A 26,241-nucleotide genomic window follows, 5' to 3' on the forward strand; every position below is an offset into this window, starting at 1 on the left:
TTGCCTTGTTTTTTCTTTTTTTTTTTTTTTTTTCTGCAGCCCCCGGCAGTCCAGCAAGCAGAAATCAAGTCATCGTCGGAAAGATAGCTCCCTGTCAATCACCATCATCTTCAACGACTCAAGCTGAAAGACTGACAGGCCTTCCCCACACAATGCACGGCCCTTTCTTTGCCATCCTGGCCTCGGGCCTGCTCTTGATTGCAGGGCTCTGGCCAGCCGCTGCCGCCCCTCCTGGACCGCTGAAGCCCTGCCGGTGTGTTCGTCCAGCCGTCCGCCGGGAATGGTATGTGATTGACCTTTTGGACGGAGGGCTTTGCTTACTCTCCTCATGCCCACTGTTCTGTGCCCCTGTCCTCCAACACAATATAAGATCAGATATGTCCAGTTTGACTCTGACAAGCGGCTAATCACCCAACCTTTCTTTTGGTCCATGGTATAGGCGCGATCTGTCCCAAAAGGAACAGCTTCACTATGTCGAGGCTGTCAAGTGTTTAATGTCTACTCCCAGTAAGAGTAACAACCTTTACCCGGCAGCCAAGTCTCGGTTTGATGACTTTCAGGGCATGCATATCAAGGTTGGGCATGCCATGCATTTCAATGTGAGTGGGTCCGCTCCCAAGGAAAAACAAGACGATCCACCCCCGTCTATTCACCCTGCCCTATTTGCTGGCTGGCTGGCTGGCTAGCTGACCGACCTCTAAGTGACAGGGCCAATTTCTGGCGTAGGTAGCGCCACACATGTCGATTATTGAGTGAGTGTACCGGTATATCCTCTAGGCATTTGCTAACCGCTCGTCATGGTATCATATCTCCAGGTGGCATCGGTGGATGATGCACCTTTACGAGACAGAACTGAAGTCTCTCTGTGGCTTCGAAGGAACTCTGCCGTAAGTGCTTGACTTTTCCAAGTAGACCTAGGTATCTTACTAACCATTCATCGACCGACTTGCCTTATGGATTCGAAATACAGATACTGGGGTATGGAGCAATTTACCATAGTGAGTTTATGCCTTGTGAACATGTAGGAACTGACCTGAATCATATCATCGCTCTTTAGGGATCGAGAAAGACAACACCGTTGAGAAATTTGCCAAGTCTCCCATCTTCGATAATGTATATGGCTTTGGAGGCAGCGGCGCTTTCATCGAGGACGTGAGCTCGACGATCGAGTTTCCCATCAAGACCCCGACGGAAATCCCTGGCCGCACAGGAGGAGGTATGTTAAGACTCCACCTTTCACAAATGTCCCCTTTTACTGACTGTCAGTGTAGGTTGTGTCACCGCGGGTCCTTTTGCCAACCTTACGGTTCCCATGGGTCTAGGTAAGCACTGGGTCCTCCCTGAATCGTCACACTTTGTCATCAGCCTGTGAAGTTCCGCATCCTCGCCAGCAGCGGCTGACCTGGCTCGACCTATAATATTTCAGGAGACTCCCTAGAGCCCCAGCCTCACTGTCTTCGCCGCGATTTCAGCCCGACTCTTGCGTCGACTTCCCTGAGGGACGATGTGATCAGTAAGACCTTGGCGAGCACCAACTTTTGGGACTTTAACCGCTGGATTCAGGGGTTCAGCTTCAGCGCCGACAACCTGACAATCCATGCTGGGATGCACCTGAGTATTGGAGGCCAGGTTGGCGAGGTAAGATAAGCAGATCTCTTGTCTGCCCGGGACGGATCCCGTGGTATCGTCAGACGACTAACCCCCTGCTTCCAGGCTGCTGATGTTTACTCGTCGCCCGGTGATCCGCTCTTCTACTTCATCCACGGCGGTCTTGACAGGATCTGGGCCACGTGGCAGCACATGGGTGAGTCTCGAGTACCACTTGTCCAGAAACCCATCATCCATCTCCTTTCTTATTCAGGAGTTTTTCCGCTTGCTGACCGTGACCCGGCTTGCTCGATGAAGACTGGCCCAAGCGCAAGAGCGACATTGCTGGACCCGACACCATGTTCGCCTACCCATTCAACTTCTTTGGTGACGTCGAATATAAGAACATCACAATCGATCATATTCTCGAGTATCCTGGCTTCAGCGAGCCGCGAACTATTCGTGACGTGATGGATACTGCTGGTGACGAGCTCTGCTACAAGTATGAATGAAGTAACGGGATGATGTTCAGAAGCTCAAAGTTTGTCTGGTCTTTTTGAAGCAAGCAAATCATTTGTGCCTTGTGCTTGGTCTGCTTTAGGATACTCGATACCCCATATGCATCAGCAAGCGTTTATAGATTGAGCGATTCGATTTACCCGGATGATTTTGGAGTGTTTTCCCATGCACTGGGTGAATTAGGCAATAGTCGCTAGACTAGTAGATTAACCAGATGGTTTTATGATTGCTCAAAGCAGATGCAAGGCTTGGTGAGGTCCGGTACGGTGAGAATCGAGATTAGATCACCAGATGATCGATAGCCACTACCACAGGTCGACTGGAAATAGTCTCTGACAGAGCGAGAGAGAATCACGCGATTTATATGATGGACGAGTCAGAGGGTGTAAACGTATGGTAAGGAGGGTGTGGAAGAAGTTCTCAGGGACAGATTGTAGTGGTTGTCACTGGCATTATTTTATGGTTATTGTCGAGGAATAAAAACCTTGATTCGGATGTGGGTTTGTCGAGAAAAAAAAAAAGACGATTTGGGACCCTTCATTCCACCCATACAAACGGAGGCTCGTCGAGTGACTCGACTCGAGTCTTCGAATCCCCCTTCCCCACAATCCGCTATCAGACCCCACTGACACATTGGCCGGGATTGCCGCCCAAGAAATTGCGGCTCGTCAGTGGCTCTACAGCCCCGCCGACGCACTACACCCCCCACGTTTTCTTCCCAACAGCACTTTTGCTCCACGAGGCCCCTTCCAAGCAACCGCACCCTTCGACATCACGACCTCGATTAGGACCTCCCGCACTACTTAGGGCCTCGAGCACAAACACAGACCAAGACGACCCAGAGGTGCCAGGCAAGGACACCCCGCCCGCAAAATCACCATATATTCACCAAGCTCCCTCCGAAAAAAACGGGAAGGGGAGGGGAAATAGTACAAGCCCGGAAAAAAAAAGACAACATGTCACACCCAAGGGTAGAAGAAGTGTCGGACAGCGACGACAACAACTCGGACCCCTCCGAGGGCGACATTGACGAGTTTGACGAGGGCGACATCATCCAGCGCATCAACCCACAACAACAAAGACCCGCCACGCAAACCCTCCCATCCAGACCAGCAGCAGCAGCACCACTACAACAACAGCAACACGTCAGCGACGCCTCCCAGTTCGCCGACTTCCAGTGCCTGTACCCGGTATACTTTGACGCGACGCGGACGCGCGCCGAGGGCCGGCGCGTGAAGCGGTCCGAGGCGGTGCCGAACCCGCTGGCCCGCGAGATCGCCCAGGCCTGTGGCAACCTGCAGCTGCAGGCGCTGTTCGAGCCGACCAAGACGCACCCGCGCGACTGGGCCAACCCGGGCCGCGTCAAGGTCAAGGTCAAGGGGTCGGGCAACCAGCACGTCAAGAACAAGCACCACCTGTACCTGCTCGTCGCGAAGCACCTGCGCGAGAACCCAGCCACCGAAAACTGCCGCGCCCTCAGGTCCGTCGCCGTGCCCGGGCTGCAGATGCCCGAGGCCGGTAAGCCGTGGCCCAAGCCTGCCGTGCCCAGGGGTTGGAAGCTCGGCGAGCTGGTGCCGCACTACAGTCCCGCCGTCACCGGCGGTGGCGTCACAGAGAACTTTTTGCAGGACATGATGAAGGATATGCAGGGCCTGGGTGGCCCTGGAGGCGCCGGCGACATGGCGAGCATGTTGGCTGCCGCGGCGGGTCAGGGAGCCGGCTCAAGTGGGGGCGGTCCTAGCGAAGAAAAGAAGGTGAAGAGGAAGGGAAAGAAGTGAGATAGGGTGATAAACCGCTGCTTTGGTGTGATTTCATCTGGAGCAGAGGAGGGAAATATGTGATCATGTTTACAGAAGAAGCATCATAATGCAATGCCTCTCCAGTCTACTCAAACGGGTCCGGCTGATTCGCCGAGCCACAAAAATCCATCGAACCCGGGGAAATACAAACAATCAATAGTAACAAAGGGGTATACCCATGTAAATGACAGGAACAAAACAGTTCGTCTATATCCCGAAACGCCTTATATCGCTTCTCAAACGGCCGCAAGTCGACCTTGCAGACCATCCCACTCCCTCGACCCAACTATTTGCACGTTCCCAGCGCCAGTCATCATCTTGCCGTCTGCACCTGGAAGTCGGATCTGCAGCCGAGCCGCTGCCTTTCGAGCCGCCCTGGCTGTCTCGGACGATTTGGGTGCGGCCGCAGTATAAGGGGCTGAAGACGCTGCCAATTCCTGTACCAACAATGTCTGTGACTTGTCCTTGACCGAGTCCTGCCAACTGCGCCAGACTGCAAGGTCTTCCGCCTGCTTTGCTGCGTGGTACCTGGGGGTCGACTTGATAGGCCGCCACGAGCCTATGTTCTTGCCTACCGAGGCATCGTTCCTTAGCGAGGATAGGTCGAACACAGTTGCCGAGCCGGCCATGCGCAGTAACTCCGCCAGCGCATCCTTGCCCTCGGCTGCAACCAGTGCCTTCCTCCTCTCTGATATGGGCTGCTCCCGCCTGAGCGGCTCCGCGAGCCAGTCGTGCATACCCTGCTCAGTTGTCCTGGCCCGTCTGTTGTCCTCGCGGAGATACCGCACAGCAGATTGCAGTGCCTCGATCTCCTCCTTGAGTGCGTCCATCTGCCGAGCGGTAGCAACTGCTCGTTCGTGACCTACGCCGGCACCCGTGTCGGCCCGTTGCCCAGCCACAGCGCCGCCGCGCGCCGCGTCACTGGCAGCCTTCTTCCACTTGTCGCGGTCGGCCTCGAGCGCCTTGGCCTCGCGATCCTGCTTGACAAGGTCGTCCTCGCGCGATGCCACAACCTGCTTCAGCTGCTCCAGGTGTGCCTCGAGCTCGGCAATGCGCGACGACTTGGTGTTTGCATCGCGCATGCGGGCCTCAAGCGTCTCGATCTTGACTTGTGCCGTGCTGAGCCCTTCCTCGCGCATGGCCACCTGGCGACGCGCCTCGTTGTACTCTTCGCGCAGATGACGCATCTCCTCCTCAGCGTCGGCTGGGGCTGTCCGTTGCGCCTTGAGCTCCTGGGCCCGCATGATCCACGGGGCTTGTGGCTTCTCAAACTCTTGCGTCTGACCGAGGTCCATTGCCTGGCTGGCAAGATCGTTCATCTGTGTAGTGAGAACACGTAGCTGCGCAAGGTAGGCGGAGAAAAGATCCGACTCGCTCGTGCCCATGACAGCCTGCACCGTCCTGTGCACAGTAGACTGGACCTCGATGTATGTGTAGGGCTCCTCCCGCCCCTCCTGACTGAGCAGCATGTGAAGGTCGAGTCCTATTTGCCGGGCGAGAGAGGCGAGACCACGAGCAGCTGTCTCGGCTTGCTCAAACGCCTCAGCCGAAGTCTCGGGCGATAGAGCGAGCGACCGTGCCCGCATATCCTCCAGTGCTCGCAAAGTCTTGCCGGCGACCACCTTGGTGCTGCGGGTCTGGCTAATGAGAGTCTCGGCTTTGCGTGCAAAGTGCTGAGCTAGTTCATCATCCTCGCCAACTGGCGGAATGACGCGTTGGACCATAGCCCTGACGGCGTGAACCGTCGAGGCAGCGGACTCCAGATGGCTCTGCACAAGCTGCGTTCGCATGTGTACATCATCAGCGAAGGCCATCAGGTCCTCGTTAGCCGGGGCTATGTGGACCTCGCCCAGATGTGTCATCAAGGCAAGGGAACGAGACAGCTCAGATGCACACTGGCTCTCCTTGAGTTCGTCGCGACGGAGGCCATCAATCCAGGCGTTCAGTGCCCTCTCTACGGGCTCTAGCTCGTACAACGCACCCTCGAAGCGAGCGAAGCGCTCGAGAGAGCAGTGAGTGATGGCGTTCACAAAGCGATCGCACATGGCCGCAACCCATGTCAGCTTGTCGACGGCATCGCAGCCAGCAAAAACGTCGTCCTCGTGGCCTGGATGGGGCTCCCTGTTGACGCGCTCGCGAATAAAGCCGTTGAGCAAGTTGGCCTTGAATGCTAGGCGACGGAATCTCAGAAGCGCCATGACAGAGTCCTTGTCGGCATCGTATGTTTCTGGAAGGAACATCTTGACGATCTCCAGATGCTGTGCTGCTTCTTGTGCCTCCATGCGACGCAGCTCCAAGTCTATCGTCTTGACCTGGGCCTTTGACGCGGAAAGTTGAAGCTTCATGTTCAGGTCCATCATGGCACGAGACTTGCTGTTAAGCTGCTCTGACTCGGTCTCATTGACAGCATTGGATGCTCTCATATCCTCGAGATCTGTTTGCAAGCTCGTCACAAGTTCTCGGAAGCGTGAGAGAGTGTACTCCATCTCCTCCATACTCTCCTCTTGCTGAGTGAACCTGCGCGCTTGCTCGGCAATCACGGCGTTCTTGAAGTCAATCTCCTCTTGCAGCTCGCGTTCATGTTGCACATGGTTGGCTTCAAGCTCGTCAGCAATCTCCTTCAAGCTTTCAAGATCTTCAACCTCAGCCTTGAGCTCTTCGATCTTCTCGGCCTGCGACATGTTTCTGTCTGTCAGGTCTTCGATCATCTCCTCGGCGCCCAAAGCTGTTTCAAGTTGAGATCTGAGATCCTCAATCATGTTTTCTGCTGTTGATAGCTTTTCTTTGGCAGCCTCTAGCTGCGCTTGAACATCCCCGGCCTCTTTGAGGTCTAGCTCAAGACTTTTGATCTGTTCCTGCATTTCCTTCTCTTGTTGTTGTGACATGTCCCTCAGCCGAATGAGAGCTTCTCTCATGCGTTCATTATTTCTCTCCATTTGTAGCCAGCCCGCACTGGACCGCTCTTCCGGGGAAATGCCCTTGTTGAACTCCTCGTTCTCCTCCCTGAGGATCTCGACTTCAAGCTCGAGCTCTTCCAGTCTCATCTTGACGTCGGAAAGCTCCTGCTTGAGAACCTCGGCAGTTTCTTCGGCCATTTCCCGATCGAGGGTTGCCAACTCTAGCACCTGATCGTGCTCCATTTGCAGGTTCTCTACTGATTCAAACCTGGCCTCGGCCTCCTTTACTTGCTTGCGGAGCTCCGCAAGCTCGGCTTGTTGAGGCTGAATCTTAGCCTGAAGCTTCTGAATGATGGTATGGTACTTGTCACGTTCTTCCTTAACCTGATCGAGTTCCTTTATCTTCTCCCTATCTTCTGCCCTCTTTCTCTCCAAAATCGTCAGCTTTGAGTTGAGATTTTCATTTTCCCGAATCAGCGCTGTCGCGTTTGTGCTGGCCTGCCGGTTAGCTGCAGGTGCAGATGCGGGTACAGTTGCAGTTGCGGTCGTTGAAGCAGCGGGTCGCTTTTTGGCTGCAGCAGCTGCTGCTGGAGACGCAGTTAATCTCTCCAGAGCAGCAGCTCTCGACCTGACAGGACTTGTGGGCTGTGGCGACAATATTTCCAGCTCCCCCTTAGATGACGAAGAGTCTTCGCTCGCCCGCTTATTGACAGCAGTCTTGCCAGCTGCTTGGCCTGCAGCAGCACCACCACGTGTTCCAACCGACGGGCGAGTTCCCAGCGTGCGTGCTCCCCCTGCCATGGACGACCGGCCACTTAACGTCCTCGTTGGAGCACCCGAAGCGCCAGAGGCGACTCTACTAGAAGTTGATGAGGGCCTCGATGTCCGAGATGCAGGTAGTGATGGCGGGCCCATAGATGTTCGCGTTGCACCAGTTGCGGCGGCGGGCCGGGTAACCTTGGCCCCCATCGAGACTGCTCTGCCGGCGACATTGGACGGAGTGCCGGTCCGGGTACTAGCTCCACTGGTCGGGGCTGTTGCTAGTTGCTTCGTTGGTGATTTTGTGGGAGACTAGAAGAAGCAGCTAAGGTCAGATATCTGCCGTGGCCCTATCCAGGCACAGGATGTCGGCAGCACTTACCCTTACAATGCTCGACGGCCTGGACGCCTTAGGTACCGGGCTTGGACTCGGAGCGTTCAGACTCATTCTTCGTGCAAGGTTCGGGTCACCACCAGTGCCACGCGCTGCCATTCCTCCACCGCCATTGAACATACTTGGCCTCCCACCTGCGGGCTTCTTGGCCACTGGGGCTGCCGTCTTGGCCGGTTGTGGTGGTGGTGGCTCAGGCGCATCGTCAAGGATGCAAACTGTGCTCGGGCGAACAAACATTCCATGGTTGCTGTCGCAGTCAAAGTACCTCTCGCCCTGGACGCTACCGTCATTCTTGCCTGAGTCGTCGGGGAGCTCGACACCTAACCAGTCACCCTGGGCGAAACCGGTGCGGCCGATGAAGCGGACGATAGCTATTCGGCCATCGCTGAGCTCGACCGTCTGGCCGAGTGCCAGCACATTCGTCATGATGACAAGGTCGATTGAGGCGTGCGGTGGTCTGACATTTCGGTCGTCAAGGCGTCGTCGGTGAGGTCTCTTGCAAGGTTGGCCTTGCTCCCTCCTTTTTCTAGCGTCTCAAGAATCGACAACTGGCTCGTGAATTGAGATTAGAGAGCCTGGACGGTTGGTCTTTTTTGAGGTTCGTTTCGGGCGGTGTGATATGCTCTATTCACCGCGTCTTTTGCCCCCTAACGTTGCCGAATGTATGTGGGACGTTTGTTTTCCAGCCCGTTATAGAAACAACCAGCAAGCTCAATCCAACCGCGTCGATCGCGTTCTTCCGTCATTGGGTGAGTGGCCGCAAGGAGATGGTGAAGTGGAGCATAAGGGACCACCCGTGCACGAGCCAAGTAGACAGGGGGTGCCAGGCGTACCTTGCTTGCTCAACCAGCCAGTTGACATTGTTACAATCAGTGAGTTAACTTCGTAGTTGCCGTATTTAGCTTTGCTAACCTCCACTATCCGTACACCTTCGGCACTTCATAAAACCTTCAAGTTTAATTTGTTGGGATTGTTGACATTGGGTATGTAGGTAGGTTTTATTCATGGGTTTGAAAAGCTACTGTTGGTATTGCTCTCCTGTCTTGCGTGACTGACTTGGCGGTAATAGTTTAGCATTCGGTTAGCCCCATCTAAGCTAACTTGTCTTGATCTCATCTGAAAATTGTGCAAAGTAAATATTGAATCTGTTTGGACTACTTGACTATAAGTCTCCAGCTACGTTTCTCTTTCCCATGATACTGAAAGAAAATAAAAAAAAACACCAAGTGTGACAGAACAAAAATGAATGACCGAAGAAAATGGAGCACAAACAAACACCAATCTTCTTAGAAGAGCAAAGTTGCTTCAATAAACCCATTTTCCAACGCAAACTCCCCAGACCCAATTTTTCTGACGTTTTCCTACTTTAGCCAAAAACCGGCCAGCTCCTCTCAAAACACCCAACTCCATAGTGCTCCGTACGTCAGAACCCCTGACGAAAGCTTCCACCTCTCACCCACTCCATAATCTCAAAGCCGACTCGGCGTTCCATGGACTCGCTAAGCCGTGGTTGCACCTCGCCGGCCGGCGGGTCGACCCGCACGACGATGAGCCGCGGGCTCTTGACCTCGACGGCGCCAAACGCCCTGATGTCCTCGGCCTTGGACTTGCGCACGTAGACGACCAGGTCCGGGCCCACGATGCCGCGCCACAGCGTCGCCATCCACTGCCAGTGGTCGACGGGCGCGTACGCGTCCGTGATGCTCACCCGCGACGCGAACCAGTCCGAGATGTGCAGGCTGAAGCCGCCCGTGATCAGCGCCACCGGCATCCTGGTGTCCCTGCCGTTGCCGCCGACGGGCTTGGTCGTGACGAACTTGATCATCTCGTCCGACCTGCGGTGCCACTCCTGTATCTTGCCCAGGTAGGGCACGAACGCGCTGAGCCCGCCAGGCTGTTGTGCGGTGGACGCGTCCGACGATGATTTTCGGCGGGAGACACTTGGTGCGTCGCTCATCTCTGCGTCGGACTCGGCCACGCTGTTTGCCGCCTCCAGCGTCTCTGATGCGTTGTCCTCGACGATGACCGCCGCCGGAGCTCTCTTTTCTCCCGCTCTTGGGGTCCGGTCCCCACCGGGAGTGCTCGCCCCGTCTTGCAGCTGCTCCTCCATGACATGCTCACCTGCCGCCATGGCAGGCGGTTTACTATCCGACCAGGTCTTGACGGCAAACTCGCGAGAGTCCTCAAGCACGCGTTGCAGAATCCTGCCCACGGCCTCCATCAGGTCCGGGTGCGAGCCCTCGATGGCCACGACGGGCCCGCGCGTCTCCACGGCAGGGCTGCTGGGGCCAGGCGGCGCCAGGGGCGGGCTGATGCGCTCCAGGACCTGCAGCTTGTTGGCATAGGGGATGCTCATGACCATTGCCTCGACGCTGCGCGCCTCGATCTCGCGCTGGCTGATGGCTGTTGACGTCGCCAACACAGGTGGGGGCCCCGAGGTCGATTGCTGGCGCCCATGGTGGTGTTGCGACACGGGCGACTGCTGCGGCTTCTGTTGGAGCGAGGGTTGCGTCTGCTGATGCTTCTGTGGTTCTGTACGCGACTGGAGAGGTGGCAGGCGCAGCGACTCGTCAAACTTTGGCTGGGAGGGCGTCGGCCTGCGGTCAGAACCGAACCTGATTGACGGGCGAAGTGCCGCCGATGGGGGTGGGGGAGGGGGAGCCATGGCGCCTCGGTACTGCTGCGGTTGGCTGTGTCCTGGTGCCGGCGGGTATCCATTTCTATCGGCTGGAATGACATAACTCTGGGTCTGGCGCCGGACGACAGAGGGATGGCGACCTTGCTGTTCGTAATAGATCCTACCAGGCCCGGACGTGTATGGACTGTGCGGTGGCTGCTGCTGCTGCTGCTGCGGCGGCGGCGGCGGCGGCGGTGGGGACTGCATCGGATGGTAATAGTAGCCAGCATCGCTGCCAAGCCGAGGCCTTTTAGACGGCGAGGACATGGCTTCCTGTTCGTCCCCAAAGATGAATCGAGCACTAGGGTAAGTGTTTTCAGGGCCTGCTCGGCCAGGGGGTGGGTAAGTAGCCGGGTTTCCATGCGGACCGCCTATCATCTTGTGAGACATTGCGACGGGCGTCAATACCGAGCCAGGCAGCGAAGGGGTGTTGGGCGTGGTGATGGACCTGCCGCCGCAGTTGGCACAGTGACTCGGATCGGAGCCCTCGCTCCAGGATGATGTGCGAGCCGCGGAGCCGGGCTTCCCGCCACGACGGGGCTGGAACTTGTAGTTTGGGTAGAGTCGTGCGTGCTTGCGCTTGTCCTCTTCCGCAAGCTTCTTCCACGTCTCCTTGACCGATTCGGGCTCGTCGCGCCACTGGAAGCCGATGATTTTTGAGATTTCTGGGTTGGGGAGCTTGGGGTTCTCGGCCACGATCCTGGCTTGGTGGTGAGTTCGGTAGAGAATAAAAGCTGCAAGAGATATGATTGTCAGCTACTGCTTGACTGCACAACAAAGGCCTGTCGCTCTTCATTCAGGAGAAGTTGTGTAGGGGTTTCTTCATGAGCATGACAAAAAACATCATACAATACAAGTCGAGGCCTCAAGCATCCAAAGTCACAAAAGATGAAGAAGTCGAGGCAAAACGAGAAAAAGAGGTATATGAAGGACAACAAATAAAATCTACTCACCGTTTCGCGGTCTCCGAATCTTGGGAGCCGGTGTGCACAAACAGATATGGTCCCCTTTGGGGCTCCTGATCTGTATGGGTTCGACACGAGGCCGACTGCCCGTATCTCTCTCGTCGAGATGCAGCGCCGACTGGCCACGCTTCCTCGAGGCTTCCGGATGCCCGAGAGTCGACAAGGGCGAGGGCGATTCCGGCGTGCTTCGATGCTGAGGCGGCGACGACGAGGTGGACTCTGGGAAGCGCCTCGCAGACGAGGCAGTAGCGGCAGTCAGAGAACCAGAGCGCTGGCCCGGGTTGTTCAGAGTCCTGCCCGAGAGGTAAAGATCAGAACCGTTGCCGTGGAGGCTGGCCGACCTTGTCAGCATGGCGTGGTGTGGGTGGTTTTGATTTCCAGGAGCGCCGGTTGGTGCGTCTGTGAGCGAGCGCAGGTGGCGCGAGGAAGGGGCTCGAATGATATCAGTCATAATCCTGCCCCTTTTCTTTCTTCCTTTCCCTTTCTTCTGCGAGGCCCAGCCCAGCTGTTGTGCTGAGCGGTGTAAGAGGAGTGTGATAATGACAGTAGTATCCTTTGACCGAGGAGTTGGGGTGAAAGGGGGCGAAAAAAAAGGGGGGGTGGGGGAGATGGGACAATGAGCCCTGCAGTCCAGAACCACTCAGGCAAACGGACCAGCGGACAAGAGTGGGAAAAAGAGAGATGTCTGTAGGAGTATCAGAAATACAGAGACGGTGAAGATCAGGGGTGTGCGGGTGCCAGGGCTGGTCACGGCAAGGTTGTGTCCAACGTGAGCGGGGAGCTGCGGTATACTGTCACCTTTTCTTTCGGTGGCGTTTGAGCAATATGACAGGTTTGATACGGCGACAGCAGAAAAGAGGAGGAATGGAAGAGAAACCAGGAACAAAAAAAGCACGAGTGAGAATTCCGAGTTGAGTGAGGTTGAGTTGGGAATTCTTAGATGGCCATTGACACGTTGATCTGGGGGGCTTCTCTTGTTCTGATTGTCTTCTTTGTCTCGATTGTCACCGAGATGTCCGTTTTCCGAGCAAAAAGAGAGGGAAAAAAAAAGAGACTAAACATCAATAGCTATAGGAGGAAACAGAGGATCATTGACAGTATGCCTGTTTTTGCCTTCCTTGTCCTCTGTCAGTTTTAGGGGGCGTACAGTGCATAGCCATGGGGTATGCATAGGTGGCCGTCTTCTTTGTTGTGATGTCAGCAGAGCTCCGGGTGTGGGGAGGAGGGAGTCGGACTGCATACATTACGGCATTGACAAGATGCTTTCAGCAAGAATGAATGAAATGGGGGGTAGGCTCGCTCCCGTCGCTATAGCTCGCCTCGCCGAGAATGAAGTGGCATAGATCAAAGTCTGCAAAGAGTGGCCGCATCTTCTGTACACCTGTCTCGGGAATGTAATGGATCTTGAGCCGTTGCCAAGCCCATACCTTTTACATCTTCCTTTGTCTCCCGATACAGGAGCGTTTGCTGTTCGCGGGCTTGTTGAGGACCGGAGGCTATTCCAGGACAAGTACAGTCTCAGGTACGCAATTGCTCTCCTCTGTTTTCTTACCTCTCCTTACATATCATATTACCATTTTTTTTTCCCCTGTACTTGTACAAAGTGACAAGTAACATCTCCCCGAGCACAATTTTAATCAAGCCTGTCCATTTGGTTTCTGACTTCAGCCACGCACCATGTGCTGATAACACTTTCCTTCATCCCTTCCCTCGATCGTGGCCATGGGCCTTTGGAATGTATGCTGCGGATTTTCAGTTTCCCTCATCTCCATTTTCGGACTGGAATGCATAGCACTGCCTACAAACAAAGACAATGTCAGTCCAGAGTCGTAACCAAAATGCACCCATTCTCATGGCCGTTGACGTTAAATACGTTTTCGTTGTCGTGGACAAAAAATATCAGCCAAATTCTTCCTTTTGCCGCAGATCGTTGTAAGTCTCCGACTGGCTGCTGTCGATCAGAGACAATTGGGGTACCACAATGCAAACAGCCAACCGTCACAATTTCCCAATCCGGAATACAAGAACTGAGACTGACCATGTTACTGATTGCGCCCATCCAACAAAGCCTGGTTTTTAATACGTATATTTTTTTTCTCTTGACTGCCGGCCTTGCATTCACTTTTGCTAAAATTGTATTTTTATCTCTTTTTCTCCTTTGTTCATCATTTAATAGGCCCGATATTCTCGTTTGACTCTATTTCCCTTCTCCCTGTCTCACGTCCTGGACAATGGGAAATTGGCCTTCCGTCTGGTTCCGTTTGTTCTCCAATTTGCGCCTAATCTAGAAATCAATGCTCAGGAATTCACTCAGATATCCATTACGCATCAGACAAAGGTACATAGAATCATGCTAGTAATTACACACAGGCTTTGTTCCCCCAAAACCTCACCTCGTCGAGACCCTCTTGTTCATACGATGAAGCCACTGGCGGTGTCTCCACTGGCCAGTAAGGAGGCGCTGCGTCGTGCGTCGAGGAACAAGTCCTCGCACTCTGCGACGTCCTTGATGTCAATTTCCTTGCGGCCGTTTACACGCGCAAGAATGCTGTTGCAAAGAATACGGTTAGCGCCTGCTCAAACGAATACATATATTGTGGTGTGCATCATCCATAAGAGTCGGTAATTACATACCTCGAAGGATACAACAGCTGCAAGCAATATCTGAGGCTGATACGAACGCCGTGCTCTGCAATCTTCTCAATGGCGGCTTCCGAGATTGCAACGCCCTCGGTGCTGGCCCGGAGCTTGACAATACGCTTGATCTCTTCGGCATCGTAGGGCGTTGTCGGGATGATGAGGAGACGGGCAAGGAAGTCAGGCGGGACTCCGTGAGCTGCCACCAGGTCATCAGTTCCCCGAATCTTGGTCATGCCGCGGTTTGATGCCAGCACGACTATGGGTGAAATGGGTGACTCTAGTGCCCTATTTAAATAGGTGAAGCACTCAATGTCGAGCATGTGCGCCTGTATCAGTAGGAAAGTGTCAGTAATACTTTCAATGGAACGATATTCGCTCATGGGATACGAACCTCGTCGATAAACAAGACACCAGGCACAAGCTCAGCAACACCCTGGTCGATGTACTTGCTGACGACCTTGTTGATCTCGCCTCGCAGCTTGTCGGTGATCTCAGTCATCTTGGGTTTCATGAGCTGGCCCATCATTGACATGATATCTTGACCTCCCTGTGGCCGCGCGTTGGCGACATCGAGATCATGCAGAGTCACGTCCTGAACAATCTCCTTCTTCTTGTGCACCTCGCCCTTCGGTATGGGGACGTACTCCTCCGCCTCGAGATCGAACTCGGTCGCGTAGGCGTCAGACCTGCCCACCCGTTTGCAGGCACCCGTGTTGGCCTCGATGTATATGACATCACCAACAGTGACGCGCTCCTTCTGGATCGCCTCGTATATGCTCGGGTCTAGCCTCAGCTTCTTCTGGCCCTTTGCGCTCTTGAGACCAATCAGCAGTGTGCTAATGGTCTTGCCGTAGCCACCCAGCGGGTTCTCGGCCTCCTCGGGCGTGAGCTCCGTGACCTCACCCTCGTACACCTCCTTTGTCTCGCGGACCTTGAGGCCAATCGCCCGGCGGAAGTTCTCCATCAGCACCTCAGTCTTCTTCACCTCAGTCGAGTATATCTCGCTGCCGACTATCGGACAGAAAGGTATCTTTGTGCCAAGCTCCTGGCTGATGGCGAGCGCGAGCGCCGTCTTGCCGGTACCGGGGCCACCGGCCAGCAAGACTGCCCTGCCAGCCATCTTGTGGGATCGAATCAGGTCGACAACGACACCGCATGCCTGCGCGCAGGTGATGTGGTGTTGTTAGTTTATTGTGCCCTCAGTAAGGTATCTCGAGACATTGAATCAGCTGAGCTGCAGATATAGAACCAACCTCGCGCGCAGTCTGTTGGCCGACAAAGCCAGAGCCTTGCTTGTCCGCTGTGCCATCCGATCTTAATCCCAGGCCCTTGATGTGAGTGTGTGCCGCCGTGCGGTTCTCGCGGCTGTTGCCCTTGACTTCGCTGATCTGCACCATCGTGAAAGTTTGGCGGCGACGCGGCGCCTGGTTTGGAGGGGGAGTGGGATGTTGTCGATTATGGTATCAGCCAATTGAATGAAGATCGATGCAGATTACGAATCGATGAATATGTCGTCGTAAATGTCGTCGTGTTCTCGTGTGTTTACTTATTCGGTTGCCGCAAATTACAGAAGTTGGGGATCTTCAAGCTGTCGCGCGCGTGGAGTCCCACTCCAAAATTCACCTGCCAGGAACCGTTGGCGATTTACAGAAAAGTCGGGACGCGACGTAATCCCAGCTCGTGATCACGTGGCTCCATTTTTTGCCAGCTACTTCCAACGTCTTTCATTTCTCCCTGGTGGGATGGGGGCCTTGTTTGCCTCCATACATCAAACTTTTGGTTTTCGAGTGTAGGCCTCGAAAAACACATCAAGTCTGGTTTCGTTTACCAGATACTGGCTCAGAGCACACGAGAAATTTGCAATACGGCACATGTCTTTGCTGACGTCCCACGAACTTTTGCGTATATTTTTTGTTTATTTAACTTAACTACACAGTTACGGTTGAAGATGTGTTCAGTTGAACTTCAGAAAATAGACCACAATGTGATACGAGTCTTGATACAGTGATGACAAGAAACACGGTCTACTAACATTTCCCCTTGGGCTGCACCCACTATTTAAGCCGACCCACGGACTATTATGTTCTAATCATCGTCACTATAAGCACGGTCGTCCTCATCGAGCAGATGGACTACCTCGGCGTCGCCGTCATCTGACACAAGCACGGCCTCAATGTCATCTGCTCTCGCCTCCGGGACGGGCTCCTTCTTTGACAGCGCAGCCCACATGGCGCTGCCTATGATCAGGCCGCAGCCCACGACGCTCAGCATGCCCATCTCGATACCAAACACCCACTTGTCGAAGGCGGAAGCAAACAGCATCCCCGTGTAGACCATGGCGGTCGCCCTGTTGGACTTTTCGCCACCGCCCAGACTGGCTGTGAGCAGGAACTGCGTCAGGAACCCGCAGATGCACACCGTGGTCAGCAGGAACCACTGCCACGCTCCTTGCGGCAGCTCAAAGCGCAGGTCCGGCTGCCCGATGTTTAGGATCGGTGCAAAGACGAGCACAATGGCGCACACTGCCGTGCAAAAGACGGAGAAGTAGTTGACCGACACCAGAGGGTGCGCGCGGGGTCCGATGTGCCGGATGCTCAGGAAGGCACCCGCGGTCCCCAGGACGCCGACCAAGGCGGCTGCAATGGCGCCCAGCCGCTGGGCAGGTGTGATTTCATCACCGGGATCCCCGCCAGTCGCACTCGTTTCGGCTGTCGAGGGGTCCTCGTCAACCCCCAGCAGGGCAGCCGGTCTCGCAATGAGTACCACGCCGATCAAGGCGATAAACGACGCAACCTGCTCTTTCCGGGTAAACGGCTCGTGGATCACTAGGTGGCATAGATAGCCGGTTACGCACGGCACCAGGAACGTGATGACGGTGGCCTCAGCCAGGGGCAGATACATGATGGAGTACCACATGCCGTAGATGCCAAAGAAGCCCGTCACGCCGCGCGCCAGCAGTAGCCACCTGACGCCGGGCTTGCCGAAAGGGGCATCTGGTGTTTTGGCCCACCACATGTACAGGTTGGCGAAGACGACGGTTATGGCCATTCGCACGAAGAGCAGCTGTGTCGGGTGCATCGCTCCCTCCTCCTCGTGCTCCAGGATCCGCGCGCACATATTCATCGTAACGCCAAAGAACTGGGCCAGGAGCATCAGCAAGACGGCCCGATGCCTCAGCCATGTGTTGTGCAGGGCGGATCCAATCCGGCCCGTCAAGTTGGTTGGTCCAGGTTGTCGGGGCCTGGATCCCGAGACGGTGCTTCGGGGTCGTGGCTGGGAGGGTCGCACAAACTCGGAAAAGGGGCTGAGTGAGAGCTGCCGCAGCTGCTCTTGATCCAGTGGATCAGTGTCACTTCCGTTCTGGTAATCCACCTTCCGACCTCTGGTTATAAGCCGCGGATCTTGAGTGTCCAGACTGCTATGGCTGGTCTCCATTGGGTTGGACCAGGCTTTGGTCTGGCCACTGTTGGTTTGATCCTCTGGAGACGCCATGATAGCAGCGACAGAAGCAAGGTCAAAAGGGAAGGCCCAGGGGTAGAGTCAGGTTGGTCATTCAAAGTTTAAACTTATATGAATTTGTGTACAAGGTAATCAATGCACAATTCGTCACAGGACAAAAGGGTGACTGTATGAGTATGGGAAGTATGTATTTTCAACCCTAATAGTGTTTTCAATGCAATATAGTTGAATAAAACGGTACTATGAGCAAATGGTTTGTTATGGAGAATCAAGGCCCAAAGACTTTTTTTTTCTCGCCACGGTAGAGATGGGGAACAGAGAAAAAAGAAGGAGACGGTCTGCTCGTGGGAAGGCGAATAATCCCCCTTTCCACACACCTTGCATGCCTTGGCCAAAAATACAGACCTTACTCCAACTCACATGGTAGGCTGGTCGGGGTTTGGTCGGCGACGCTTCGCGCGCAGAGTATGGTAAACAACACACACTCGCTCGAATGCAAGGCGATTATTCACCTACTTTTTTGTCTTCCGCATGCACAAGTAACTGGCCCCGAGACTAGCTTCGCTTAATTGCCCTCCGTTCCGGGGTGGCGTGGCCTGGTATACTCGGCCAACGGAGTTTTGTGGTTGGCTCCCAACACCCTCCTGTCTGCTGGACTGTCGACTGAGTTCACATGCTTTGCCATGCCCCGCCCGTGATGTGTGTGTGGGGGGCCGATCTCGCAACGGACCTTGGCTTGGTCGCTTTTGTTAGCGCCGACGCCCATTGCTCAGTTGCAGAACGGCGGATGCATGCAAGATATCGTCGCTGCCTCCTGGTAGAGATAAGAGGAAGAGAGTATAGCCTAAGTTACACCGAAAAGTAAATAGTGGATTGGGGCTAGATGGGTCAAGGGGTAGCCTTGCGAGGAGAATAGCTTAAGTGGTAGTTTTTGAGTAGGTAGGTAGGGAGGTACAGGTAGGTTCAAGGGCTGTCGAGTTTTGAGTTCACTATCTGTCCGGATGTCAATAAGGTGAACCTCTAAATAGGTACCCTGTACTTTTCGATTGGTGCCTGTCCTGGCTTGCATATCTTAGACAACGCGGTAGTAATGTTGGCAATCTAAGGTAGGTAGTTGTTGGTTCGTCGAAGATCAAGCACATACATACCACTAATAAGCACGATATACGTAGTCAAAAATTAAGGTGCGACTGAGGCTAGAAGTGTTGTATCCGTATGCTATGACCGTAACCCGGGTCTCTGAATGAACTAGTTCCAAATTCATAACCCATGACCTGACCTGAACGCCTCGCTATGCAATTCCAACACGATTAAAAAATCAAACGCCAAACAAGCGTACCGGAAACGGGCCGACGAAAAAAGACCACCAAAAAAACCCCAAACCAGAGTCTGCCTAATGGAGAAACATGACGACTGTGTGAGCGGATACTTGGAGCAAAGAAGTATGGTGGTGCGTCCAACCGGCACTGCGTGAAGCCGATCAAAGCAACAACCACAACATCACTTCGTGCGGCGCCTCTAGCGCTTCTTCCCAACAGTATCCGGCTCGTCCAGGACGTCGTCGTCGCCCTCTCCAAGCTCCTCCTCCTCCTGCACCGCCGCGATCTTGCGCTTCTTGCCTCCGCGACCCGTCGTGCTGGGTTCAGTCTCTCCCGCGAGCTGCTTCGCCTCCTTGAGCAGCGAGTCATCGTCTATCCCCGGCATCTTGCGCGCCTCGGTGACCTGCTTCTTGAGCTCAAACATCTCCTGGACCTTGCCCAGATGCAACGGGTTGCGGCGAAAGGCAAACTCAAAGTCCTGATACTTGACCTTTTGGCGGCCAGAGTACTGCGCCACGCGCGTTGCCTCAAACGAGAGGCCTTGGATGAACTCGGTCGCTATCTCGTCCATGACTTTGATCGTCTCGGGCAGTGGTTGTCGCACGTCGCCGCAGCCGTAGAGAAGGGAAGATACTGAGGGTTGGTATGTGAGCTCCGTGTTCGAATATTAATTCGGATCTCCATAGTGAGGTGGATTTCATCGCTGGCTCTTACACTCGGCATTGCCAAAGTTCATCTTCCCGACATTTTTGCCGGCGCGTGCTCTGGGCTCCATCTTGGAATCGAATCTGCAGGCTAGCGGCAATGCTGGAAATCGTTCGCTGGCGTTGAAGAGATGCCCGTGAGTCCGATAATGAATCAACACGAAGCCCCCGGGATACGTTGCAGTATTCGCATGCGAAGTAGAGTGAGGGTTGGTAAATTGAAATTGTGTCGCCAGAAATGTTTAAACTTTCATGACGTCGGAGTCAATTACTGCGTAGCTGTATAATCGCGTCGCGGCGGCTGAAGTCTCAGTGGGGCATTGAGCCCAGATAACCCCACAGTGTGCAGTGATGCGCAGAAGTACCACTCACCTAATATACAGTATTCCGGTACCTAGCTCTTGCTGAAATGTCGTTAGTCCCAACGGCTTGCTGGCCTGTGCTCCATTTTGATGACAACAGCTTTGCTCAAGTCGCAACACCAAGGGAACCAGCTTGCGCCGACGATAACTTACACCACCGCGAGAGCTCTGCCGACCTTTACAAGATATCTAGACGATCTTTCATCGAACTTGCGATTATTCCCCATCAGTCTGGTCCACGACCCCGCACCACAGTCCTCAACCAACTTCGCCTGCCATGGTCAGTCCCCTGGCCCTAGTGAATGGGGCACTATCTCGATAGATACATGTGCTAACGAGCGTTGTGCTATACAAAAACGACGCGCACTTCAGGCCGCCCTCTTCAACTTTCAATCACTCCTGCTTGTGATTCTTCTCCTTATCTGCACGAGCACATATGTCCACGCCATATTCCCGGCGCTTTTGGACAACAGAAAAGAAGGGTGAGCTTGGAAAGGCTATATATACGCTCCATATATCCATATGGATGCTGAGGTTGTACAGGCTTGGCTGACTTGCTGTCGGACACAGGTTCATGGGCATATTCTGGAAGTTTGCGAGAGTAGGGGAACGGTTAAGCCCGTACATCAGTATATGTTGTTTCGTTATGGCGGTCAGACTTGCCCTTTCCCTCCGTATACGGCACGCTACCCAGGGCTTGATCTATGTGCTGACACCACCTGACCAATATACCAGATCTTTGAGGTGATTGGCAACTAAGCCCTGTCCGACAGAGGACTGGCTTTATATTCAGCGCTTCTTGGGTTTGGGATGTTCAGGTGTTCCGGAGTTCTGTGGTTCCGGTGCTTTATCACGAGCTTTTCCCCGAGTGGGCAGCAAGCTCCCTTGACAGTCGAACCGGCCGGCTCGGTGTCGCCCCAGGTTTCTGTGAGCTACTCGGATGCTGCAGTTGATACTGCCTGTGGGAAAAAGTATGCGAGCATGATGGACAATGCAATATCTGTTTTACCATTCTAGGTCGCAACGAAATTTCATCCTGGACTTAAAATCAGGGTGGTGGATGACCTGACCAGAGCGGTTCGGCTTGATTCTCAGGGCTCAGGCACCCTTCACTGGCCGCTGTCTTGCGATCCCCCACTGCCAGGGCACTGTCAGGTTCGGGACCAGAGGGCACATTCATTTCAGCTAGCTGGAGGATCTCACGGCAGACCAGAAGTACAGTACACTAAGTGATATTGTGGTTGGAAATAGGCCTCACATTGGCACGCCTATACGTTCCGACTCGGACACGATGGAAACGCGAGGACACTGCCATGGTTCCTGACGTCTCTCAAACTATCTTGCCTAACACCTAGTTGGGGGGATTGTGGTATTTGGACCATGTGACTGTTGTGGTTTGTAAGCTGACAGATAGGGGTATAAGAGTGAGTAATGCAATCATATATGTCTATATCGAGCCTTTCTGTTTTATTTATAATACATTTTCGTGATAACCCTTTCATGTTGTAAGAACCTAGCTATCCAGGGTTCCTTCCCTCGGTTTTCTTGTGGCTGTGAGTTCTTTTCTCGTTCTCCTTGAAAGATTTTCCTACTGCCTCGGAAGATTGACTCAGATATAACAGTTTTCGCGATGCAGTACTATTCAGTGCCAGCAACAGATACAATGCTATTTAGTGTGTTGAGACATCTATGGCCTGATACCGCATGACAAACGATCGTGGTTGCACAGCTGTACTCCCGTCAGCACGTATATCGGAGCCCTCTTCCTCATCGAAAGCCACGACTCTGAGGTTGTACGAATCCAACATAGCACGCGGACCCTGAGACAAGGCCACTGCTGCACCTCTAAAGGCCGGCATCGAGAAGACCTGAGGATGACGTGCTGCTGAGCTCCTTGAAACAAAGATTTGGACAAGGCCTCCCCCCATCGGCCCATACGACGGGCGTCGCTACGTACGTGGTAAACATCACGTCTCCGTTGGAGAAAAAAAAAATAATCCCAAAGTATTCACCAGCAAGCAATAGAGCCTGCCTAACTGAAGAGATTCGGCGATTCATGCTTGCAGGAGGCCAAGCAAAACAGCGCAAGGCATGCACAGACGGAAACAAGCCCAAGTTAAATGCGACGTTGTCACTTTTAGCGCGGGAAGGTTCACATCTAGCACAGGGAGAAAAAAAAGGAGAAGTTGAAGGCAAGGGCAGGGTCTGTTTTGGGGGGGTCCATTGCGGCGATTTGTTGTTTGCCACGACATGGGGGACACACAGCTGGGGGCGGGCAGATCACGGGTTTGGTTTGAAAGATTTGTCAAACCCCTGGATAGACCATGGAGACCAGACAGTGGTGCTTTTTTTTTTTTTTTTTTTTTTGTCCTGTTGCTTGTAGACAAAAAAATTGTCAAATATTTACCAAAACCACCAAGACGGGGGAAAGGTAGGCAAAGACAGAACACGGTAAGAACATGGGAGGCCGAAACATGGTAAATAATCATGGCTCTGGTGGATCGGGTCATGGTATTGAACGCGAAGGATTGATAGATGCATGGTTCGACGCTTGTCTGTAATCAGAAGCTATATGCGTGTTTGCCTCGAACCACCTAGTCAAGAGCGGACAGGTTGGATCAGACGAAACAGGCGCCCTTGTTATCTGTCTTCTCCCACTCTCTCGTCTCTTACTTTCTGACCAGGGCGACAAGATATTCGTAGCAACGGAGTATATCTTAAAGTCTTGGCACTATAAGGGAGTCGTCGCAATGGGTCCGTCTTGAAATCACCACCACAAAAAGACCGTTCGTCTACATTTGGCCCCATGTGAATTACATCTATTATTACTGCGTAGCAATACGGTCACAGACACCAGTCGTGCTTTGGTTTCAATATTGGGCCATTACGGTACAGCATAACAAGCCCCACTGCTTGTGCCTGCATTGTTGCTGGCGAGCGATAGGCTGGTAGGTGGATGTCTGCGATTATGTTTGAAACAAACCATCGGAATGGCCGTGGAAACGAGTGCATGATACCTTCCTTGTCAATGGTCGATCCAACTTTTTTTTATTTGGATTTTGTTTTGTCGCCGTCCAAAATTGGGAAGCTGAACGTTGGAGGGAGAGGCTTGAATAATCTGGTTTTGTCTTGATTCCAGCATACTGTGTGCATTTGGGCTGCACCAAATCGGGAAACCCAAGAAGACACATGTTTGGCTTTGCCTTTTTGCCATCCGCTTCGGAAGGGAAAAAAAAAATGTTGCGGCGTCGGCGCGGCAAAGAGTTGAAGGTCGTCGATCCATCGACATGCTATCGATTTTGTCTGAGGTATATGCCAAGGAGTTGCACGCCGACAAAGCACAAAAGAAAGAAGAAAAACCCGATTCGCAAATCGATTCATCGACGAAAGCGTGGGTACTGTACCGTACATTGCGTCGCGAAGTAGTGCAACGCTGCAAGTGGCGCATCTTCCATCTATATCCAAAACAGACGATACTGAACATGTGCCGAACACGCGACTCGAGGGCTGCGTCGGTCTTTATGCTTCTTTTCCCTTGTCCTCTTGTCTTATTTTTGCTCTTTTTCTCTTCTGTTTATGCCTTGAATGCCGTTTCGGCGAAAAATAATTAGTATTCAGTTGTCCTCTGATAGTTTGATTTTAGTGGATGGAAAATATCAGTCGAAAAACGTTTGTTGGACTCGATTAACATGGAGGATGGGTTCTCTTTCGGCCAAACTTTGCACCAAAAAAAATAAGATATCTAATCCGATTGTGAACTGCATGCAGGCCGTTGGGCAACAGGACCAGATTAGACCAGGTGAAACATTGGCGATCGAGCCTCTCCTTTTTTTGTCCCCCCCCCCCCTCTTGTCCATCCATCCGTACGAAGTAGCGTCGTATCAATCAAGTGATTTCTTTGCTTTTCCTTCCTGTTGGGTCCTCTAACGATTTCGTCACAAATTCGCAATCCGCAAGGGTGGCCTGTCACGTTTAGCTGACTCGTTGGAATGAGCAGAAAGAGATACACAGCCCAAAGAGGATGGCGCACCCGCCTGAACGGTCAGCTTCGACCCCGGGGGAGGGAGAGAGAGGTAGTATTACGACACCGGTGGGGTTCAGCACGATCAGGTTTTTGGTTAGGATGTTTGATTTTTGCTGAAAAGGAAACCCTTACGACTGGGGAAAGGGGTGGGCGCAAGCGATGAATGAATGGGTTGTGCAGTGTGTGTCGTGCGACTGGTGAGAATGACGGGTCACACTCCTTGACGCAGTGAGACTCGGAGAGCGGATGTCGTCGGAAGCGTTTAGGCGAAGCAGGACTGACAGGTAGATTAGGTGTACAGGATGATGCGAATTTGCGGTTTGTTTTTGGAGGTCTTGTGCTTGTAAGCCAGCCGGTCAGCCAATAAGCAGAAGGCTTGTCCGAAAGAGAAATGCATGTTGAAAAGCCCAAAAGGTGAGGGCCAATCAATTCGTGCCTAGGCATCCTCTATTAACTACCTACCTACTATCTAGTCTAGGTAAAATCGTCTGCAGCCATATCCGGGTATCGAAACCATGGCGGATTGTCTTACTTTGACCTTGCTTGCGTTGCATTACATCATTGTGAGGGGATTCAGACGGTTGGTTGCTGTGCTCAAATGAAATGAAATCTTTTTCTACCCACAACCTAAATTATCTGCAAGGCATGCAAGTGACCGTGCGTTTTGAACCGATCCCAAGCAAAAGGCGAGACGACTAGGAATCAAGCCAATATTCGGAAAGCTGCCAGGTATTAAAAGTAGTTCTGATCTGAGGGATTAGATTGTTATACCAGCAAACTAGACTGGACGAGACCGGGTGGGTGTGTTAATTGGTTTTGACTTCCCACTTTTCCTCCCTCTGCACTTATACTGATAGGGTATAAGTGGTGTGTTCCACAATCAAGAAAATTCCGGGGTGCAGTCAGAATGAAAGGGCGTCGTGGTCAAAGCCAAAGGGAAATAGACATTGATGATTCTATTCTGGTTAGTCTACCTGGTCTAGTCCACTCCCTTTCGTGTAGCTACGCTAAATAGAACACGATGTCGACCCCCTTGTCTCCCTCAGCCTTGAATTCCTCAACGAGGCAAGCAAAACATCGCGCCCCCCTCAGAGGCTTCACGCTACTCCCTATTGTTGCTTTAAGATGGTCCTTTCCCACATCCGACCAGATGCAGCTCGACTGCCTATTTCTTGTTGCATCGCATGTCGCTAGCCGGGCTGCAGATTGTGAGTATACGCATCGTTAGGTTTTGGGCTTAGATGGGCAGATGACCGGTCCAAACAAAACAAAACAAAATAAAATAAAACCAAATCTTGATCTTGATAAACCTCGTGGCAGGTCGCCCTTGTTGAGCCGGCCGAAAAACAAAGGGATCACATCCAATTAGTTCTAGCACACATCCGTAAGACAGACAGGTCAAGGTTGCCCTTGGCGCCCCTACCTTATCTACACTGACGCCGGGCTAGCCGGAACAGCAGCTCGGACTACTGTAAGGGTGCTATATCCCGTCATTCCGAGCTACGCGTGCCAAGGGCTTAGCCTCGCAGCTGGAGCGTGACGCCTCCCACCTGGACCTCCGAGTATTTTTCGAGCTTGTGAGGAAGGTCATCATTTGGCTGTCTACTATTTGTTAGTCCATGATTTCTGGCTGCCGCCTCGCTCAATGTAACGGCTTGCTTCAGGGCGGTCGCGATGCGGGGAATGTACGATTAAAAAAACATAAAAAGGAGCGGGCACAAATCCGCCGCTCGGGTGGCACGAGGAACGGGTGCCGGCCTGGGTAGATTGGTGTAGTTTGCCTTTTTTTTTTCTTTCTTTCTTTCTACCCTGACCCCAAGTGATATTGTATCACATAGAGATTGCAGGAAAAGAGGCGTTAAAGTTATATTGAAGGATTTATGTCACGGGCAGGCAGGGCGGACAGGTAGGTGCGGGCGATCAGGTAACAGGACAGAGTATATTGGCTATCTAGTCTTCCAGGTACAGGGTAGCAGGTGGTTGTTGACGAAGACGTAGCTCGAGGAGCTACATATCGGAGACTGCAGAGATTTCGCGTAGATATACGCGCGCGAGGCGCTCGGCCCTCGCGCCTTCACGTGACAGGGGTCATGACTAAGCGACAGCCCAGTGGCTGTCCTTCAGGTCTGTGACAGT

The 26,241-nt window shown here is 53.3% G+C and overlaps 9 protein-coding genes across 9 annotated transcripts; 4 read left to right on the forward strand and 5 right to left on the reverse strand.

Annotated features, from left to right (window-relative positions):
* Nucleotides 1-39: 39 nt before the first annotated feature.
* MGG_03962 (uncharacterized protein) lies at nucleotides 40-2,262 on the forward strand. Its single transcript, XM_003719854.1, has 9 exons — nucleotides 40-283; nucleotides 440-599; nucleotides 816-887; nucleotides 971-998; nucleotides 1,058-1,216; nucleotides 1,272-1,322; nucleotides 1,427-1,638; nucleotides 1,714-1,804; nucleotides 1,906-2,262. The coding sequence occupies exons 1-9, from the start codon at nucleotides 153-155 to the stop codon at nucleotides 2,097-2,099; spliced, it is 1,098 nt and encodes a 365-aa protein (XP_003719902.1). The 5' UTR covers nucleotides 40-152; the 3' UTR covers nucleotides 2,100-2,262.
* Nucleotides 2,263-2,856: 594 nt separating this feature from the next.
* On the forward strand, nucleotides 2,857-4,209 carry MGG_03961 (signal recognition particle protein Sec65). Its single transcript, XM_003719855.1, has one exon. It carries the CDS (start codon nucleotides 3,063-3,065, stop codon nucleotides 3,882-3,884), a length of 822 nt encoding a protein of 273 aa, XP_003719903.1. The 5' UTR covers nucleotides 2,857-3,062; the 3' UTR covers nucleotides 3,885-4,209.
* Nucleotides 3,984-8,681, reverse strand: MGG_03960 (dynactin ro-3). Its single transcript, XM_003719856.1, has 2 exons — nucleotides 7,944-8,681; nucleotides 3,984-7,873 (listed from the first exon to the last, which is right to left on the reverse strand). Exons 1-2 carry the CDS (start codon nucleotides 8,379-8,381, stop codon nucleotides 4,142-4,144), a joined length of 4,170 nt encoding a protein of 1,389 aa, XP_003719904.1. The 5' UTR covers nucleotides 8,382-8,681; the 3' UTR covers nucleotides 3,984-4,141.
* Nucleotides 8,682-9,378: 697 nt separating this feature from the next.
* On the reverse strand, nucleotides 9,379-11,949 carry MGG_03959 (uncharacterized protein; the record flags this gene model as incomplete). Its single annotated transcript, XM_003719857.1, has 2 exons — nucleotides 9,379-11,366; nucleotides 11,586-11,949. The coding sequence occupies 2 exons, from the start codon at nucleotides 11,947-11,949 to the stop codon at nucleotides 9,379-9,381; spliced, it is 2,352 nt and encodes a 783-aa protein (XP_003719905.1).
* A 1,735-nt stretch (nucleotides 11,950-13,684) lies between these two features.
* On the reverse strand, nucleotides 13,685-15,859 carry MGG_03958 (RuvB-like helicase 1). The gene is made up of 4 exons (XM_003719858.1): nucleotides 15,491-15,859; nucleotides 14,629-15,396; nucleotides 14,232-14,563; nucleotides 13,685-14,145 (listed from the first exon to the last, which is right to left on the reverse strand). The coding sequence occupies exons 1-4, from the start codon at nucleotides 15,632-15,634 to the stop codon at nucleotides 14,010-14,012; spliced, it is 1,380 nt and encodes a 459-aa protein (XP_003719906.1). The 5' UTR covers nucleotides 15,635-15,859; the 3' UTR covers nucleotides 13,685-14,009.
* Nucleotides 15,860-16,137: 278 nt separating this feature from the next.
* Nucleotides 16,138-18,025, reverse strand: MGG_03957 (uncharacterized protein). The gene has a single exon (XM_003719859.1). It carries the CDS (start codon nucleotides 17,727-17,729, stop codon nucleotides 16,323-16,325), a length of 1,407 nt encoding a protein of 468 aa, XP_003719907.1. The 5' UTR covers nucleotides 17,730-18,025; the 3' UTR covers nucleotides 16,138-16,322.
* Nucleotides 18,026-18,879: 854 nt separating this feature from the next.
* On the reverse strand, nucleotides 18,880-19,979 carry MGG_03956 (uncharacterized protein). Its single transcript, XM_003719860.1, has 2 exons — nucleotides 19,730-19,979; nucleotides 18,880-19,648 (listed from the first exon to the last, which is right to left on the reverse strand). Exons 1-2 carry the CDS (start codon nucleotides 19,788-19,790, stop codon nucleotides 19,215-19,217), a joined length of 495 nt encoding a protein of 164 aa, XP_003719908.1. The 5' UTR covers nucleotides 19,791-19,979; the 3' UTR covers nucleotides 18,880-19,214.
* Nucleotides 19,980-20,358: 379 nt separating this feature from the next.
* Nucleotides 20,359-20,840, forward strand: MGG_12114 (uncharacterized protein; the record flags this gene model as incomplete). The annotated part of the gene is made up of 4 exons (XM_003719861.1): nucleotides 20,359-20,361; nucleotides 20,454-20,563; nucleotides 20,652-20,733; nucleotides 20,817-20,840. The coding sequence occupies 4 exons, from the start codon at nucleotides 20,359-20,361 to the stop codon at nucleotides 20,838-20,840; spliced, it is 219 nt and encodes a 72-aa protein (XP_003719909.1).
* Nucleotides 20,841-23,666: 2,826 nt separating this feature from the next.
* MGG_17720 (uncharacterized protein) lies at nucleotides 23,667-24,239 on the forward strand (the record flags this gene model as incomplete). The annotated part of the gene is made up of 2 exons (XM_003719862.1): nucleotides 23,667-23,880; nucleotides 24,079-24,239. 2 exons carry the CDS (start codon nucleotides 23,667-23,669, stop codon nucleotides 24,117-24,119), a joined length of 255 nt encoding a protein of 84 aa, XP_003719910.1. The 3' UTR covers nucleotides 24,120-24,239.
* Between the last annotated feature and the right edge of the window lie 2,002 nt (nucleotides 24,240-26,241).

The sequence above is a fragment of the Pyricularia oryzae genome, chromosome 6 (assembly GCF_000002495.2).
Source record: "Pyricularia oryzae 70-15 chromosome 6, whole genome shotgun sequence".
Lineage (NCBI taxonomy): Eukaryota > Fungi > Ascomycota > Sordariomycetes > Magnaporthales > Pyriculariaceae > Pyricularia > Pyricularia oryzae.